General features: G+C 40.1%; 1 protein-coding gene across 1 annotated transcript in view; it reads right to left on the bottom strand.

The window, feature by feature from the left end:
* Positions 1–19,314, bottom strand: part of gpm6ab (glycoprotein M6Ab) — a 71,076-nt gene extending 51,762 nt beyond the window's left edge. Inside the window, exon 1 of the mRNA XM_070979273.1 lies at positions 19,061–19,314. Coding sequence (XP_070835374.1) covers positions 19,061–19,097 — 37 coding nt within the window. The 5' untranslated portion in view covers positions 19,098–19,314. The remainder of the gene's footprint in view (positions 1–19,060) is intronic.
* Positions 19,315–19,941: the final 627 nt, after the last annotated feature.

The raw sequence follows: 19,941 nt of genomic DNA, 5'->3' as shown, positions 1-19,941 counted from the left end.
AGGAATCTACACATTGGGGTATACAGGAAACCCTCACACAGAGTATATAAGAAACTCAGAAAGACTTTCAACAAACACAATATCCATGTGGTTTTCAAACCCAGTAACATACTACGACTGAAAACTGTTCCACCTGAAAAATCGCACACCCAAACAAAAGAAAAGCCATCTTGTATACGCAGTCCGCTGCAGTGAGGAATACACAGACTTGTATAATGGGGAAATTAAATAACTATTGAACAAATCCATAATTCAGTATAGGAGGGCCAAATCCTCAGGTTAAGGCTCTGTAGATTGCCTCCAACTGAAAAAAGGGACAACAATGTACATATTTTGGAAAGGGAGGAGAAGGAAGGTATTTCTGCAAAAAATACAGAAACCTTCACAGAAAAGGAGGTGCACAACTTACCCCCCTCTTACAATACTGTCCTTTCATCCCTTCCAAACTTTTCTGAATTGACTTCATATGACAACCTTAAAACTGTTGTTCACACTGCCACCTGCATCCAAGGGGTTTCAACAACTATGATGATGACCCCACAGAGGTGAAATAGCTAGGACTCCCAACCAGTCAGTCAGAACTTGGATGAGAGGCAAAGTTTTTTCAAGTTTCTACAACCAAACCCAGCTTTGCCCTTGATTCAACCTTCGTTGGAGGATTTGTAACTTTGCAGCTTGATGATTTTGTGTTATGGGTGGTCTGGCACATCAGCTGGTTGCAAATTAAACTGAAGTGCAAATATATGTTACTTTTGTTGATCATGTTATAGCAGGCTTTTGGTCTTGCAAAGAAGGCAACTGCACAGCTTCACCTCTTTTCAGCTACACTTACCAGCCTTAATTTTGTTTTAAATGATTTCACATAAGCTGGCAGGAGGTTGCAGTTCAGCTCTGGGACGTACTTGGTAATGTCCACCATGAAGGTCTAATCACACAGACCTGCTATCGGGTTCCATGGCAGGTTGCCCCTTCATCTCCATGAATTCTCTAAGACAAACTGACACTGAAGAACAATTTTACTTTGTCTGGTGCTAGCAACTCTGCAACAAGACACTCCTTCAAATCCTGCAGACTGGACGTTCCTCACTCCTGCTCTAGCAGTATTCCATAGGATAAAGTTTTACCAAACCACTGGAATGAGCACATTTGTGATCATTGTGTGTTTTTTGGCTGTGCTTCACCAGTGAAGAGCAGTCAGCATTGGCAGCGTATGCACTGCCCGCCCGAGGCTGTTAGTCAAATTGAAATTATTAAGTCAATGTTAGGTTTTTTATTCAATTTTCAGTCATTTAACAATGGGTTTGCATGTGACAGCATTCACTTCATTTCATAACCTATTAAAAATGACTCAGTGCTATTATCTAGGCATGTAGAGGCTGTGCAAGCCATTCAGCCTTGTGTTGTCTGCTAGCCTTGCCTGTGGGAGGTGGCCATTGACCATGGCCATGACCATGGCCATCACATCATAAACTGTTAGTACAGCGTTAGCTATTAGTCATGCCATGAGCTTCTCTCAATACTTAATGTTTATAATGTATCTAATTTTATCTATGTACATTTTATTGTATTTTCTTTCTTATTTTTATTTTGTTATTATTATTATTATTATTATTATTATTATTATTATTATTATTATTATTACTGTGTCTGGTGAGTCGAAGACAAATTTCCACCCCCCTGGTGGACAATAAAGATCTATTCTATTCTATTCTATTCTATTCTATTCTATTCTATTCTATTCTATTCTATTCTATTTTTCCCACTAACATATGACACATGGAAGAGCTTCCAGGTGAGATAGAGGTGCAGATCATGTGCATATTGATATGACACATATCAAATGAAGGCAAAGGTAGAGTTACATTTAAGCTATTAAGGTATGAAGGAATTTCTGTCATGAAAGAGAGTTCTTAATATGTTATTTTGATTTTCATTTTTAGGGGACTTTCAACAAATGAAGGATTATCTTTGTGGATGTGGTACAATGGTTGTTTCTCATGTTTGTTGTTTGGCAGAACCACCAACAAGGTCTGCACTAATGCAGAATATTGCAACTTAAACAACTTGCCCTGTGTGTTTGCACGGAAAGGCGGTGGTCCACATTCAAACCCAGATTACTCTGAAAACATATGGACACTATGGAATTGACCTGTCTTGGGATGGTCAATGGTGGCTTAACATTAGCATCCACAATGAGAAGGTAAAGAAAAATAGAGAAATCCTAAAATCTCTCATAGACACTGTGTGACACTGTGTGTTTCCTTGGTGAACTATATCTTTCTGTGGGAAGAGCAAGAGTTCATTTCATTGAACATGATTGCACCTGATAGTAAGCAAGAAAGCTAATTTAGCCTCCCAGCTGGTGTCAAACATATTTCCTGGCAAATATCAGTCAAACAGAATCCAAAATGTCTTAACTGAAGCAGTTGCAGATGATCTGAAGCAAGATATATAAGAGGAACTGAGTGGAGCTAAGTCTGATGTAGTCTCCACTGTTGTTGCTTATGGATTAGGATGGCATGAATTATAGGGAAAAGATTTTCCACATTTTGCATGAGTCTGATTTCATTCTTAGAGCATCAAATACTGCCACTTTGTCATGGCATTTTATACTGGTACTGATTGAACACACCAAGGGGTGTGACAAAGCCTCAGTATTTGACACTCTGCAAATGAGAATGTTTTGTGTTTTTTTCCCAATATGTGCATTTGTGCAAACTATTGTACATAAGCCTCTTTGTTGTTAAGTTTTTGAGAGAAAGAGTTCTCTCTATCTCCTCTGTCATTCGTGTCTCCACTCTCTTTCTTTCTACTTCTATTTGGTGTGCCACAGGGATCCATCCTTAGCCCTATTCTGTTCTCACTGTATATCTTACCGCTGGGATCAGTTATAAAAAAACACAATCTGTCTTTTCACTTTTACGCTGATGATCTGCAGATATATTTGCCCATGAAACCAAACAAAAATACTGCACTTACTAAACTGTTGGAATGCGTTACTGATGTAAAGCAGTGGCTGGCACGGAACTTCCTGCACCTAACTGACAGCAAGACCGAATGTGTCTTGTTTGGCATGTCACCTACCTCGAATGTTCTCACAGCTAACTGTAGTACTTTGGCCCCCTTTTTTAAAGCATCTGTGAAAAACCTTGGGGTAACATTCGACAAACAGATCAGTTCTGTTGTAAGAACAAGTTTTTTTCAGCTCCGTCTCCTGGCCAAAGTGAAGCCATTTCTCAGTCAGCAGGATCTCGAGAAGGCAGTCCATGCTTTCATTAGCTCAAGACTGGATTACTGTAATGCCCTTTATGTTGGCCTCAGCCAGTCTTCAATTTCACGTCTCCAACTAGTACAAAACCCTGCTGCCCGATTTTTAACAAGCACGTCTAGACGTGAACACATTACCCCTGTTCTGTCATCACTTCACTGGCTCCCGGTTCGTTTTAGAATTGATTTTAAACTGTTGTTGTTTGTTTTTAATGCCATCAACGGCCTGGCTCCCTCCTACTTGTCTGACATTTTAACTATCCGTGATCATGGCAGGGCCCTGCGTTCTTCGGGTCAGCTTCTGTTAGACGTCCCGAGGTCAAGATACAAACAGTGGGGTGATCGTTCTTTTGCTGTCGCTGCTCCGAGACTGTGGAATAAACTGCCCCCCGACATTCGCACCACTACTGATCTCAGCCTTTTTAAATCGAAGCTGAAGACTCACTTTTTTTGATTGGCTTTTAATTCTGGCTAGGACAGCCTTTTTTTTTTTTTTTTTGCTGTTCTATTTTATATGCCTTTGGAAGGCTTTTAATAACCTGTAGCACAGTGGCACTTTCCTTGGTCAACACTTGTGTCTTATTGTTTTTGTGTTTTCGTTTTTCTGTATGGTTTTATGGCATTGTTGTAAAGCACTTTGGGTACCTTTTTGGTTATTGTAAAGGGCTATATAAATAAAATTTGATTTGATTTGATTTGATTTGATCTTCATTTTGAAGAATTCTCTTAGAATGTGTTGTGCACTCACCTGCCAGAACGACACGATGTCTGTAGCCTGGTCTGCAGTTGCCTACCTGGCCCTAGATCTTGCAGCATGTTACTGTGGTTCATGCACAAAACACACACTCAGTTTTTTTATACTTTTTCATACTCAAACACACATTCATACTTTCACATTGAGTTCTAATCATCATTAGGCACCAATCTGGACAGCTCTGTCAAGCCTGATTGTCTAACAGACAACATAGCTGCTGTATGTATGTTTGTGTGTGTCTGGATCATTCTGAGAGAGGATGACTGAGGTCTCATACAGACACACAGAGAGAGAGACAGAGACTGTGGCCTGAAGATGCACTCAAGAGTCAAAGCCCTGTTCTAATAGAAAATGACAAGTTCAGCCCCACTGCAACATTTAGAGTGATGGAGTTCAGTGAATGCAGTTCAGCACAGTTGAGTATAATCCAGAAAAAATCAATATACGGTGGAAAGAATCAAAGTTCATCTCTAATTGACGTTTCTTTTCAGGTTGTGATTATTAAAACAAGCTGCTAATATCTGAGGTAGATTTACAGGTCTTTATTAATTTAGATTATATGGATACGTTCACACACATGCACACACTCACACACACATTCTCCTAGCTGCCAATCAAATTATCTGTTCATCTACAAATCCTTCCTTGCCTTTTCGTCTATCTGTCCATCACTCTCTCACAGACTCTGAATATAATAACCTCAATCTCAAGTCCTGTTCCTGTTGTGATTTGTGACATGCTAACATTGTTAGATTGTTTAAAGCATTAAACATTACAACAGATGTTTATTTTGCTGTCATTTGCTATACTTGATGCTAGGGTTAGGGTTAACTTTGTCCACCTGCAGTAGCTGGAGATCAGTGCAGAAGTGCTGACTGGGTGAATAATTGGTTAATCACTAAGAAATGTTTGAACTGCCAATGAAATCACTTTTAGAGAAGAGCAAGTCAGTAACCCAGGAGCTACACTTAAGTATACAAGTGCTCCTTATTCAGTATAGATGCTTGTGAAAAGGACTACAAAAGACTTGTTTTTATTACTACAGCACTAACTGAAAAGCACTTTTATAGTTTGTGTCAATTAACATACCATTGTCACATAAGACTCGTGGAAGCCCACACATTACAAGCATCCTCAGTTATCACCAACCTGTCAAAGAGGAGATTTGCTGTCATCTGGTTACTACTCTGACAATGGCTGAGCAAAACTGGACATTATCATTTTATCTTTGTATCTTAATGGAAAATGTTGGCAACTGTTGGGAAGGATGTTTGCCAGAGAAAAAAAAATGCAAATGTATCAGGAGTTATGATGATGATGAGAAGGATGATACAGACCAGAAATAAACTATAGGATGCTGGGAGAATGCTGGTGAGCTTTGGCTGCCACTTCCCTGTCCAACTTTTAAATGTCCATGTTTTCTTGCTTTCATGCTTTCTTACCACCAAAGCACTTTGAGCTAGTCCTGCTCCATGTACATTTCTATGTCCCTAATACTTAGGACAAACTGATCCAAACATCTCTGGTCAATCCACTCCACAGATTAAATAGCAATAATTTACCTGTGACTGTCTAAACAATCTAAAGGACTATGGAGAAATTAGGAGAAATTTTCATAATTGTTAAACAGCTGAACAGTAACTAACTGGGGCTACATTTTGAGGTGTTAAGAAATCTAGATATCTTCCCAGCTGACTTACAAATGTAAGAATTACAGCAGTTAATTACAAAGTAACAAAGAACTTTAACTACTGCATCACAATTTATCTGCAAAACTGCTCCAAATAAACTCATTTTCCACTTCAATCAAAAAACAAACATGAACATTCTAGAGGGACTATGCATTACCCTGATTAGGAATGTAAAAACCACAAACACATTCCATGTACTCAAATAACTATTTATAGAAAAACAATCCTGTTTACTCATTCAAGTTATAGAGTACTAAAGCTATGTGATAATGTTCTACATGTCAATTAAATTATTATATATGAATTATTGTGACTGGCCACAATCAGTTAGTGGGTTGTTTAATTATAAAGGTTGCTGTTGCGCCAACTAGCTCAAAAAACCCATTCTGCACTGAATTTGGTGGAATGAGAGAGAAAAGGTGGGAAAAAGAAAGCCTGCAAAATAATGTAAAGTTAATGCACTTACTGCAGGGCCGCGCAGAGACCTTTGGAGGGGCAGGTGCTCAAAGTTAATAGGGGGCACATGCAGCACGAATTTGAAACACCATACAGAAACATACCTTGCAACATAACCGGTCGAATGGTAGCAACCCATATTCATAAAGAATGTAACATGGAATCACAACATACCATATCATTGTCCACACCTCATATATCTGTTAGAGGCCAGTGCAAAGTAAAATTAGTCTCTGTTTTACCTGATGGGGGACACTGAACAGCTTCTGTTGAGGGGGTTGGTGAGGAAGGCTGCTGCTGATATGACATTTCATACCTTTTCAAAAATTGTACTGTATAGCCACAAATTTAATCCATTCATAATCTGCCCTTTATTATTCCTAGTGCTAAATTAATAAAGTAAAAATAATTAAATGATATAGAAATCATTTATTTAAATGTTTTTGAGCTTTTATTTAGTTTGACTATTGACTTTGCACAAGACAGCAAGGTTCTAAAGGTTATATAATTTGTATGCATATTATATTTAAGTTGTGTGTAAATGTTATAAACAAACAAGTACTATGTTTAAATGAGAGGTTGAGAAAATAAAAATTCTAATTCAAATCTATTATTGTTGTATTTATACTGTAATAGTCCAAAATTATGTGCATATGCATATTGCATAGTTTTAGTAAAATAACATAGTCTATGCCTCATTGCCTCTAGAAACATAGGAAAAAACAGCTCGACAGTAAAATAACACGATATCTCTCTAATGCACTTTGCCCATGACAAGAAAAACACACAGAAACAAACAAAAACAAAAGCCTGACATACTTTCCCCCCACAGCACGCTGTGTGTGTTTAACTAGCGGCTATAACTTGTGAGAGGTGTGTGTGTAGAATTGGATGACACAGAGGATGCTCATTGCTCACTTCACTTCGTCAGTCATCTTGCAAGAACACACCCTGCACAAACGAATACGGCTGCAAAACCTATTCACCGGACCAGCTGTTTACTGCCTCGGGTCTTCTTTGATTTCGTGAGACTAGCAGTGGCCGTCTCCAGCAGCTCAGCGATTAGCAGCAGGGCACGTCTGGGCACGTCAGGGCAGCGACAGCAGAGTGAGGGCACGTTGTGGATCACGTGACCGACCAAGGTAGATCAAAATTATTATTATTTTTGTTTTATTTATTATTATTTTGGGCCACACAGACTCACAGACTCTCTCTCTCACTCACACACACACACACACACACACACACACACACACACACACACACACACACACACACACACACACACACACACACACACACACACACACACACACTTCCAAAAAAAAAAATAAAAAATCACTTTACAGTGACATGAGTAGATTTTCTAATTCACAGCTGGAAAGCCCACATTCAAATACAAGTCAAGACACAGTATACAGCAAGCTCATATGCTAATCAAGCACAGCCACTTGATTTGTTTCAGCTACTGAGTGTCATTAAATCACACCTTGATGTTTGTATGATTATGTGGTGTAGGTTCCTCTGTGCATATGTAGTGGGTCTAACTCTGCATTGTTTTACTTTAATCACTGGCACACTCCTGAATGGTCACAATTCACTTTTTATTGCCTGGTTGACACCTGCATTGTGAAGGACAACATTCACAAATGTTTACAGGTCCTCTCGTACAGGCTCTCTGTGCTCTTTCTACATTATGGAGAATACCGTGAAAACGCGGTAAATGCAGTTTCAGAAAATAAAACGTTCGCTTTACTTCCTATTACTCTCAGACCCTTTTCTCAATATGTCTGTGCTTAAAACATGAACATTAACATTAACACCCATATAATTTTTGTTCAACTATATTAATAACTCTCAAGGAAGTAAAGAAAATGACAGCCGAAACACTGCCCTTCAAAATAAAAGCTTGCACTTCCTTGCCGTGTTCATAATATAGCGCAACAACATCACATCATTACATTCACCCCCACTGTTTTGCGCTATATAATGAACATGACTCACATTGATGAAGCACCTTGTACCAAAAAAAAAAAAAAAAAAAAAAAAAAAAACTACATACAGTGTCTCCAAGTGCCACTATGTAATTCCCTTACCACTAAGACACAATCCAGCCCAACCAGTCATGAAAAACTACCTAGTCAAGGATCAAGGCATACGTGAGGTGATCAATCACACATTTAACCATGGGAAAATATGCCATATACACATTTCAAGGCTATGGAACACATAGTACCAGTAATGGACACCCAAATAGAAGACAACTGTAGCATATGAACAAAATGTCACAAAAAAAAATAGTTACTCTCAAGTAGTAGCTACAATTTAGGTACCAACCTTAATCCTTTGTGTAGACATAGTCTGGATAAGCCTATTCATCCGTTTATCTAATCTACCTAATCTAGTGCGGATCCTCCCTCTCGAAGAACCCGCAACCACCTCCTCCTGTCTAATGGTCACAACCTAGGAATCGCTCACAGCCACCGATCCCGCACATGAAACCCCACCTGAGTGAATGGAGTCACTGACAACCAACTCAACACTATGGGTATCAAGAGACCAATCAGACAGAAGACAATCGACAGAACCCGGATCAGCAGACCCTGTGTCCACATCAGCTTGTAGTTCAGCACTTTTCTTAAGGTCAAGTCCACACACAGAACATCTCTTGACACCATCGTCAACCTGCCTTCCCTCCTCTACACCACCGCAGACATCAGACTTGTCCAAACACACAGATTGATCAGTGTCATCATCAGCTTGAAACTCAGAAAGGTCAGATACCCAGCGGGCAGTCCAGGTATCACTCTGCTCAATCTGACCAAACATGTTCACAGTGTCCTGACTGAGGTCAGAAAACTCAGGTTCTTGGTCAGATTCTCCCCATGAAGGCAACGGCAGAAAGTTAACAGGCATGATCAGATTCCTGTGGACTGTCCTGATCCGACCCGTGACAGGATGCCGAATGCTTTATGTGTGAAGCTCATCATTCTTACTTACAACCACATTCACTGCTCCCTCCCATCGATCGGCTAACTTCTTCTTTCCCCTTTGTTTGCCAACAATACTCTGTCGCCTTCGGCAATAGAGAAACCCTTCATCTTCCTGTTATACACTTCAGCTTAGCCTGTTGTTTGCCAATGTGTGTCTGAGCAAGTGTCATTGCCTCCCTTAGATCTTTCCCCAGAGATTGAACGTATTTGTCGACATCGACAGTCTCTCCGTCCAACAGAACACTCTCAAACATCATGTCGACAGGCAAGCAAGGAGTGTAGCTTTCCCACAATCCAAACTGTGTCTGGAAAACACACTTTCATATTTCACAATGAAATCTGCCAATTTCTCTTTCCAGAATGGAGAAACCTCACAGTCATCCAATGGCAACTCCTGAAGTCCCATTTCCCTTAGCTTAGGACTCCCACTCGCCCCACTGCCACTCACAGAGCTCTGCACTGTTAAACTGCCATGGCTACTGCCACCGGTTACCTGCCCTGCGTTTTGGTGAACTGTCTGCTTGGTGCCCTCATCAAAATCCCCCAATGCAATGCATGGGGAAACATCAGCAACTTTTGCATTTCTCTGTAATGTGATTTTGGAAGCAGTCGGGTTGATTATTTTTACAGGAACCCACCATCTCCCCACAAGGCTGTGACAACTCTACCAACCAGTATGTTACGGGTGCACAGCGTGATGAACTTGGCTCCACAACTACAGTACTACCAACTGAGAGTTTAGTCCCTACAGGAAGAAAGCCCCACACAACATGTTCACTCATAGGCTCCAGTGTTACTGCTTTCTTTAGCCTAACTGTTCCCACTTTGTCTGGAATCCCCCCCCCCCTCCACCTTTCCAGATTGGCCAAGAAACGGATGAACTCACTAGCCTCTTGCTGCTGTGATGAATCAGGTCTGCCAACCATACGCCAATAAGCCTCATTGGAATTAAACATCTTAATGATTGGTTTGAGCAGGTTAGTGCCCACAACCAGCTCATCTACTTGTCCGTCCACAATCAAAACTGGAACAAGATGGTCAGAGTCAAACAGCCGAAGTTTCATCTCACAAATTCCCACAGGCTCTGTCTGTGTCCCACCACATCCCACAAGAACAATGTCTGTAGGAGATACTAAATCGCCACTCACAACTCCCGCCTCCCTCAGCTGAGGTACCAAATCTGTGCGTAGAGAAGTGGCCATGGATCCACTATCCAGCATCCCCTGAATTTCGACCCTGTCCCCTGCCAATACCGTGGTGAAAAAAAAAACATCACTTATACCTGTTCTCATTGTGTTCTGATAAATCACTGTTTTGTCTGGCGGAGCCGATTCACAAGCAGCAGAAAACACTGACTGAATATCGTCTTCATAGGAGGGAAAACCACTCAGCTCCACACTGCCCTCCGCCAACGAGAAGCAACTTAGTTTCCCAGAGTGTGAGGGACATGAGATTGGCTCGGAGGCTGAGTAGAAGCTGGCTCGCTACAGTTAGCTTCAACATGACCTGGTGAGTAGCATCTGAAACACAGTTTATCCATCCTACAATGTGCAGAGGTGCTGTGGTCTGAACTACCACAGACTTTACAGCCTTGGATGTTTCTGCGTTCTTTTTTCTGAGGTGTTCTATGTGGTGGTTGAGCATTACTAGACAGTGTCTGCTCCATTAGTCTCAAAACTCTGTCCATTGTACTTGTTTCATCACTAGGGGAAAGACTGTCTGGTGACCTTGGGGCCAGATGTGAAAGACCGGCCCACCTGAATATCACTGACTATCCCCTCCTGACAAGATCCGCTTGCTGCCTCCCTCTGCACTGATATTTGGCTCCCACAAAACACCTGCATGTTCCTGTGGTTATCAATGTGTTCTTGAACTACTTGAGTGGACCAATCACATGGTGGCTTCGTTTTAAAGATCAAAGCTAGCTCTTTGTCAGGGCAGTTGCAAACAAACATAATGACTGCATGAGGACTCAAATCAGTGGCAGGTTCATCTTTACTGATAAGGCACTGTTCTGTCATTTCAGCTGCTTTGTTGATCCTAATCCAGTAATCCAGGGCACTTTCCCCAGCAAAAGGCTGCACTGCATAAAAATAAGCCAAAGGTAGGTCAGAATGTACAACGTCACCAAAATGGCGTCTAAGTACACCATAAACAACATCGACGTCAGTGACATTAGGATTGCTATGTAACCACACCTTTGTGACATCCCTAGCCTTGCCCAGAAGTCTGTTCATGACCTCCTCAATGCATTCTTTCCCTTTGTAACCTTGTTTCATAGAATAACTCCGCATAAGCTCCTCCCACTCAGAGATAGAGTACTTATCTGAGCTATCCCCCCTGAAGTAAGGTGGAACATTGACTTCAGAACGCAGTACCAAGTTCAGCTTAGAAGCATAAATGACAGTGGTGGCACCCTGATCAGAGTGCAAAACATGATGAGGTCGGTCAGAGATCACAAAAGGAGTTTGGTCAGGAGAACCCTTTTTCTGTAAACTAGCTTTGATAGATTCCCCAATTTCAGCTCCAATTGACCTGACCAAATCAGCAAGTCGGTTGGAAGATGATCCTACACCAGAGTCAATCATGTTCTGGGGAGAAGGATGTACAGGTGATATTCCTGAAGTGAAAGGTAGAGGCCTGACCACATCGTCCTTTAACCTCACATATCTGTCTCCCTCCACTTCGGGGTGGCCTGGTTGTAATGCGGATGGACTGCTCGGTGTAGATTTCGCCAGAGGAGTATACATCAAAACACCTATACCCCTTCCCACACTTAGGCTTGCATCAATAACACCTCTCCCTCTGTGCGCATTAAATGTCTTCATATTATCGCCATGCCCCCCAAAACACAGTATAAATACTAGTACAGATCAGAAGAACCAAGTAAACAAAACTGCTTTAAAACAATTCCTTTGTAGGAACACCCATATGCCCACAGTGCAAACTCAATGGGCAATTAGTCTTTTTAATCCACTGAAAAGGATAAAGTCTCTTGAACCAGCTGAAACCAAGATGAGGACGCCGTAGTGCAGGAACGGCCAAGGGAAGTTTCCTGTCCACCGGTTGAGGGATTGCATACAGCACTGAATCACTCCTGTCACTTGGTCAACGACACCAGGATATCCATTTAGTGGCCAGCGTTCCAGCAGCTATGGTGGTTGGTTCCCGCTCGTCATCCGATGAGTCACCGGATCCCCATATGACTTGTCATAACCAGGGCGATCAGCTCAAGCTGACCAGTCGAAGGGTCACGGCACCAGTTTGTAGTGGGTCTAACTCTGCATTGTTTTACTTTAATCACTGGCACACTCCTGAATGGTCACAATTCACGTTTTATTGCCTGGTTGACACCTGCAAATAAATTGCAAACTGCATCAACTTAAAATAATTTCTATCAAATGAATGAAACAAATAAATAAAATGTACAAACTCACATACCTGCATTGTGAAGGACAACATTCACAAATGTTTACAGGTCCTCTCGTACAGGCTCTCTGTGCTCTTTCTACATTATGGAGAATTACAACACGTCTCCATTACCAACCATTCTCAATAGCACACCCTAGCACAACAAGCTAGGTAGCAGCTCTGCAACACCCAGAGACCGCAACAACTTCTCCTCCAAGTATTGAGTTTACACATGAACAGAAACAACATAACAATTCTACAACATGAAACTATGACTACACCAACTTTACAAATGTTTTTAAGTAACCTACGTTCAGTTTTAGAACCATTAAACAATGAAAATACAGAGCGTAGCAAAACTACGTACCTTTCAGAAAAAAGTCCGAGCGGAAAGAGGAAGTAAAACCTCGCGAAACGCGGTAAATGCAGTTTTAGAAAATAAAACGTTCGCTTTACTTCCAATTACTCTCAGACCCTTTTCTCAATATGTCTGTACTTAAAACATGAACATTAACACCCATGCAATTTTTGTTCAACTATATTAATAACTCTCAAGGAAGTAAAGAAAATGACAGCCAAAACGCTGCCCTTCAAAATAAAAGCTCGCGCTTCCTTGCCGTGTTCATAATATAGCGCAACAACATCACATCATTACACATAGATGAATACAGAGTTGGTGTAACATCTAAAAAGAGCATCGTAGCAGCCGGATCAGCTGTTTTTTTTGTTTTGTTTTTTGTTTTGTTTTTTTTTTGTTTTGTTTTTAGAAAAACAGTCATACCATCCTTGCAATAAAAGTGGTTCATCCCCTTGGAGAGATTAACAAAACGTTACTGATTTCTGCTAAACAGATTTTGTTATATCTTTCTTACAAAAATGACCAGGTAGCACTTGTGAAAAAGTCATGGAACATTCAATATGGAAAAGGTTTATTCTCTGGGGACCACGAATGTGCTTAGTAAATTTCATAGCAATCTTCTCATTATATTTTGATTTTTCTTACGTAAGTGGAAATATTGGGTTTATAATACAAGAGATTTTATGGCAGGCTGATCAGAAACTGGTGACACCTGAATCAAAGACTTGGCTGGGCAAACCGACCACAATCAGGGTAATAATAGATTACAATCAGGGTTGGAGTTAACTTCTCTTCCCTTCCCACTATGGGTCAGAATACAACCCATTTAGCCAGCTCACGGTGTATAAATGCGACACACCCACAGGCAGCAGAATTAGGGTTGTCACCCGTCCCATAAAATACGGTATCGTCCTTTAATTGACAATTAAATGTTGCGTCCCGTATTGAACCAATACCGGACGCGATTTGTTCCGTATTTTCATAAATGTCCACTTCACATGTCTGTCACACACACATCAACACTAAATCTAACAATAATGAACAAAACAAAACACAGGAAATACTAAGGCCAGCAAAGTTGTCGTGGCCTTATTATTGGGCATAGCCTATTTTAGTAGACTATTGTGGTTTGATTGATTGTTTAGGATGTTGAGTTTTTAAAGTCGAATGAATGATCATTTATCTAATATACAGTAGTATTAGCCAATATAAGTGCTACTGCCATGTGGTAGATCATACAGTATATCATTAACTTGGTTAATTGATTGTGCAATAACTAAGTTGTGTGCATATGGCAGTTTGTTATATATTTGCCTCTTGTATGTTAAATAGGGATGTATGTAATTACGGCTTTATGTAGCCTAATTGATAGCACTTTACATGCAACAATGTTGCACAACAAAGAATGTGTTCATTGGTAATAAAGCATTTCAAGCTTTAAGTATGACTAATTGCTTTCTTGATCACCCAAAAACGGTGGCACAAAATAAAACATACCACTGCTGCGGGCGCCCCACCCCACGGGAGTCGGGCCCGTGGTGGTCATGGCCCCCAGGAGCTGTGGTGGACGTCCCTTATTTTCATTTCTAAGGTGGCAACCCTAAGCAGAATGGACCTTGTGTTAAAGAAGTTTTCATTTATTTTGTCAATGGAGGGTAATGAAATTATCTGCAAAGATTAAAAAAGGAGAAGCTCCAATTTCAATGGCTACTTCTTTCCCTTCGGAATATGTGTTTCTCTCCCCCTCCTCTCCTCCCTTGCTCCCTACTCTCTCTGCCTACCACTGTGGGCTGACCAAGTCAATTTGTATTGACTTATTCCTCACTCCATTAAATTCCTTTCTGTTAGTGGTCATAATAATGAAATGGATATGAGGCAAATACTGTACACATGGTCCACTTTAAATTGCATGACACCTGTCAGTTTTCCTATTGACATCTACAATTAGAAATATTTATTTTTTAATTGTCTGAGGCTAGTGATTATCACCTCTTCTGCAGGTTTAGCAAGTGGCCATACATACAGTACCCACAGATAAACCACAAATTCCATGCCAAGTATTACATCTGATCTTTTCTTCAAAAGCATTTATGCTTTAGTGTTATTCAGAGTCAACATCAAGCCAGTTCATTAAAACATTTTCTGAGTGAAACATCAGCAACAAGCAGGTCTTTCCTGAGAAAATCCTTCAATACACATAAAGTGTTTTACACCTCCTATTTCACTGAGCTAATTTTAGCAATAATTGGATAAGTAGCATGAGTTGTGATGTGCACCTTGTTTGAACAAGAGAAGAGAGAAAAAAATTGAGTGCTATGAAGTGAAACCTGATAACCCCCCCCCAAAACAAACAAACAAACAAACAAACAAACAAATAAACAAACAAACAAACAAACAAACAAACAGATCACATAAATGCAGTACACAGGCTATAGCAGGCATCTAAGGCTTGGGTTTGTTTTTCTGGGTTGTTTTTTTGGCGTACCATCAGTTGTCTGTGAGAGCCAATGTGGGATCTTAATTGAGGCTCAAATGATATATAGTACTTTCATGGGCACTTATTTAAACCCTCCACTGTGTCAGGCTCATTCCATAATGTTTGGAGGATGGCACTGTAATAGTGAGAAGTTATATCCATCCAGAAAGAACAAGTTCCATTTATTCCAGACATGGGTATATATTGGGCTGGTGACTTTAGAAAGACAGGACATGCTCTCACTCACCTAGTGAGGACAATTACTGACCTGAATGAATAACTGTCCTGTGAAGATAAGTGATGTGTTCTTTGCATGCCATCACTCTTGTCAAGAGGAAGCACCTAACATTAATATACAAGACAAGGCTAGAACTATTATTTTCAGCAATAGTTACTTTAGTTTTAATTTGAGAAAAAAATAATTATTTAATAATTTATTTAAAGTATGTATGTACCACAATTTGGGACTGCCAAGACATTCATAGTGATGGATTGCAGTATTACAAGTTTCAGGTGTCTAACTGATTTCATACCATGCAGAAATTAATGGACACCCATGCTTGTCTAAAAGATAGGACAAATATACTCTTTGCACACATTGAGAAGTGAGCAGTAGTGTAATGTTTTCAGAATTCTTTAGTTAATGGGTTAAAATTTGCAAAACTATGGTATGGACCTTTCATCTACAAATGGTCCAGTCAGCTATCTACAGTGCATACAGGTCAAAGGAACTTTTTTGTAACATTCTACAAATGTATATCAAGTGATGATGTCTGTGTTAACCTGTATCCATTGAGTCTGCCTCCAAACAGAAAAGAGGTTCTCCGTATTAGACCTGCTCCATTACTTTAAATGGTAAATATTAAGGCTTAATGAGTGGGGTTGGAATATTGAAACCTCGTATCAGCTCATCTGAACCATGAATGGAGCAAAGACCATTAAAACTTTGACGCATATAAACAATGTGAGGTGAGTACTTTGGCTACTGTCCAAATGATTTTGGCACTGAAGATAATTTCACACAAAAACACACAAACATACAATTATCTGTCATCAAAACATAGCTAACATCTACAATAAATGAACCAATGTTGCTGAACCTAAACTACAGATTAGTATTTACAAGACCAAAAAAAATGACTCAAGATAGAGAAACAGCCTGGGATTTCCAGTTGACCCAAAAGTTACACATGAATAAACTGCCTGTGCTAAGTCAGTGCTAAGTCCTTACCAGGATGATCTTGACTTTCTCTCAAATCTTTCACACTTTCAGATTATATTGCTGTAGGTCCCAACAGGATACAATAAACAACATACACAAGACATTCTTATAGAAGCTTATGCAGCTGATGATGAGTTTTGAGACCAAGTTCTTATTGATCATGGAATCCCATTGATACTTGTAATTTTAGTAAAGGTAAGGGATGTGGAGTGATTTTAACATTGCCCTGGACAGTGATTCCAAGCAATTTTTCACCAGCACCCCAGTAATAATTGCTCACTGTTTTGACAAACTTGCTGATCCTCCAGAAATTTAAATCACATTCTTCTAGATGAAGAAGACAATAAAAACCAATTTGCTAAACTCTTCAAAGTTGAGCATTTAAGCAACAGGGAAGGAGCCACAAGGTATGCATGCACTGACCATAACTTCAATGGCTTTTTAATAACTCAACCTCAAAATCTGGCCATGTTCTGAACATGGCCAGTGATCACAGTGTCTCCTATTCCTTAAGACACAAACATAGACACACAGGGCATATAGGACCCTGCATCCTGTGTTTATCCTTCACAGAACACATATTTTTCATCTTGCCTCTCTCAGTGAGGCCTCTTTTCCTGGTCACAGTGACACCGAAAATAGAATAAATGAATAGACACACCTACATAAAATGGCAACTAATGATTTTACTTCTGCATTCTCAAACAGCTGCTCTGCATCACTTGCCCCATCTTATTTATTCACATTTCCCCCATCTGTTATTCTCACCTGCCCTGTCATATTTCATCCCATACACCTGTATTTTGTCAGCTTTGTGAAACCTATGAATTAAAACTAGAAGAGGAGGGTTCCAGAGAGCGAGAGGCAGTGAAAGTTAAATTAAAGGTGTACAAAGAAAGCAATGAAGACAGTAATAATGACAAGGATGTGGGAAGGAACTAGGTGAATGGATGAACAGAAGGAGTAGGGATGATAGCTTGGAAAAAAATGGCTGGAATGAAAAATCATTCTTTGTTTGAAACATCATGCCTTCCTATTCGGCTTTCTGATTGGCTAAATCAGATTCCTTCCAGAAAAAAAAAACAAAAAAACACATGAATCCACCTATCACACAACAGATGACAATTCAATAACAGGGTTAGCATAGATACAGTGCTAATAAATGTTAATATGGTCATAAATCCAAGTAATCATATATCTCTTTAAGAAAAATACCTGTATTGTCGTTTGCATTTCTGAATCTGTGTCAGTAGCACAGCTTATATCTGATTTCAAATTGAAGGTGTGATGAAGAAAATGGACACGCCCATTTTTATCACCGTCAATCACAGCAATAATATGGAGAGATGTGATGCAAAACAGGAATACGTTATGTGCAAAAAAAGAAAAACACAATGAGAGACTACATTTGATCAAAATAGAATGTGCAAGATAAACAGGCATAAAAAAAAATGGATGGAGGAAGAGAAATGGTGAGAAAGATGCCATGAATGAGGGAGGAATAGAGGGAGGGAACTGGCAGAGCGAGATGGACGTGAGTGAGAGATGAGACAGAAAAAGACGGAGAAAAACAGGAGACAGACACCTGCAGTGGCAAAGAGATAGGCTGATAGACAGAGAAAATCCAGTTTAAAATATACTGAGTCAGAAGGACTAACAAAAAAATATATGGAGAGGACTGGCAATCGAGAGGTAAAAAGAAAATGGAGGGAAAGGGAACGGAGTGATACAGACAGCAAAAAAAAGGGAGACGTGCAGAGAGTGAGGGAGACAGGAGAGGAGAAAGGGTTCAGACAAGCATGAAGCATCAACAATGAAGGCTAACAAAGACAGTCCCAATGGTGGCATCAATCACTGCTCCACTTGTCCCTCCTCCCCAAATTCTCATCTTTTTTGCGAATGTTTTGCCCAATGCTCCCTCCTATCACCCTCTTCTACCCCTTTCTCCCCCCCTGCCACTCCCACCTTCTCCATCCACGCACCTGTCCATCCATCTGTCTGTCCAGCCTCCAAATCAACACCGACCCTCCAGAGTCTGCCATCTACTTTTATCCTCAACCCAAACAATCTGTTCATTTATGCATCCATTCATCAAAACACAAAGCAAAATAGAGTTGCATAACCTGTGGTGTTATTATGAGAAGACGTATAGATGGCATGATTAAAATTCACAGCTTATCTTTCCATTTCTGTTGGGAAGAACAATGTGGGAAACAATTCATGTGAACTGTGCCAAGAAAATGTGCAAATTAAATGTACAGACAAAAATCTATGTTTTGTTTTTTTCTGCAGGACATATACTGTCTTCTTTCTCTCTGCCCACAACACACAAAGGAATCCCATGATATCGAGAGGGATGGATGAACAGAACAATGGCAGAATCGCACAGCTAATGAAAGATAAAAAAATAACAAATTTCTCCACCATCCTACCTTTCTGGCTTTGTGATTCATCCATGTTTTCCTCCATTGTGGTAGGTTACAGTCCCTTTGTCTGTATTTAGTGTGAAGCTGTTTAAATCCCTTTGCTAGCGCTCAGCACAGTGTGCGTGTGTGTATGTGGGAGGCTGTGTGTGTGTGTGTGTGTGTGTGTGTGTGTGTGTGTGTGTGTGTGTGTGTGTGTGGTTGTGTGTGTGTGTGTGTCTTTTTTCCCTCCCTGTACATGATGGAGGCACAGGGAAGTCCCTGTTTCAACACTGCCCTCTCTCTCTCTCTCTCTCTCTCTCTCTCTCTCTCTCTCTCTCTCTCTCATTTTTTTTTCCACTCTGATTCTCTGGGCTTCTCCAGCATCCGATCTCTGTATCGGCCTGTTTTAGCTTTCTGTTCAGATATTTCTTAAATAGAGAACCTGATTTTAAGCAGCAAAATTAAAATCCTATTTTCTTAATATGAAGGTGTTTTTATATTATTAGATCCACAATGATATGAAATGTCACATGCATAATACCACATACTAATGAATCATGAGAGAATCATTTCATTTAAAAAAAAGTGAAAATTGATTGACGTCAGTCAGTCACTCAGATGAGATTTAAGAATTGCAAACACTGACATACATACTCAACAGAACACCATGAAAACATCCTTCAATCAGAGTAAAATATGCTGGAAAATACCAACACAGAGGATATATCAAAAAAGGCAGCTCTACACACTGGCATGACAAAGATTTCAAATAATGTGTACTACAGTTGAAAGGAACATGATGAAAATATAGGTACCACAAGCAGGAGTTGCCTTGACTTCACACAGCAATACTTAATCGTGAGATAGAGATAGAAACCTCTGCCACATTTAAGTCAGGCCAGGCTAAA

The sequence above is a fragment of the Chaetodon trifascialis genome, chromosome 2, assembly GCF_039877785.1.
Source record: "Chaetodon trifascialis isolate fChaTrf1 chromosome 2, fChaTrf1.hap1, whole genome shotgun sequence".
NCBI lineage: Eukaryota > Metazoa > Chordata > Actinopteri > Chaetodontiformes > Chaetodontidae > Chaetodon > Chaetodon trifascialis.
Note: the sequence above shows the minus strand (reverse complement) of the source record. Positions and strands in the feature narration are given on the sequence as shown.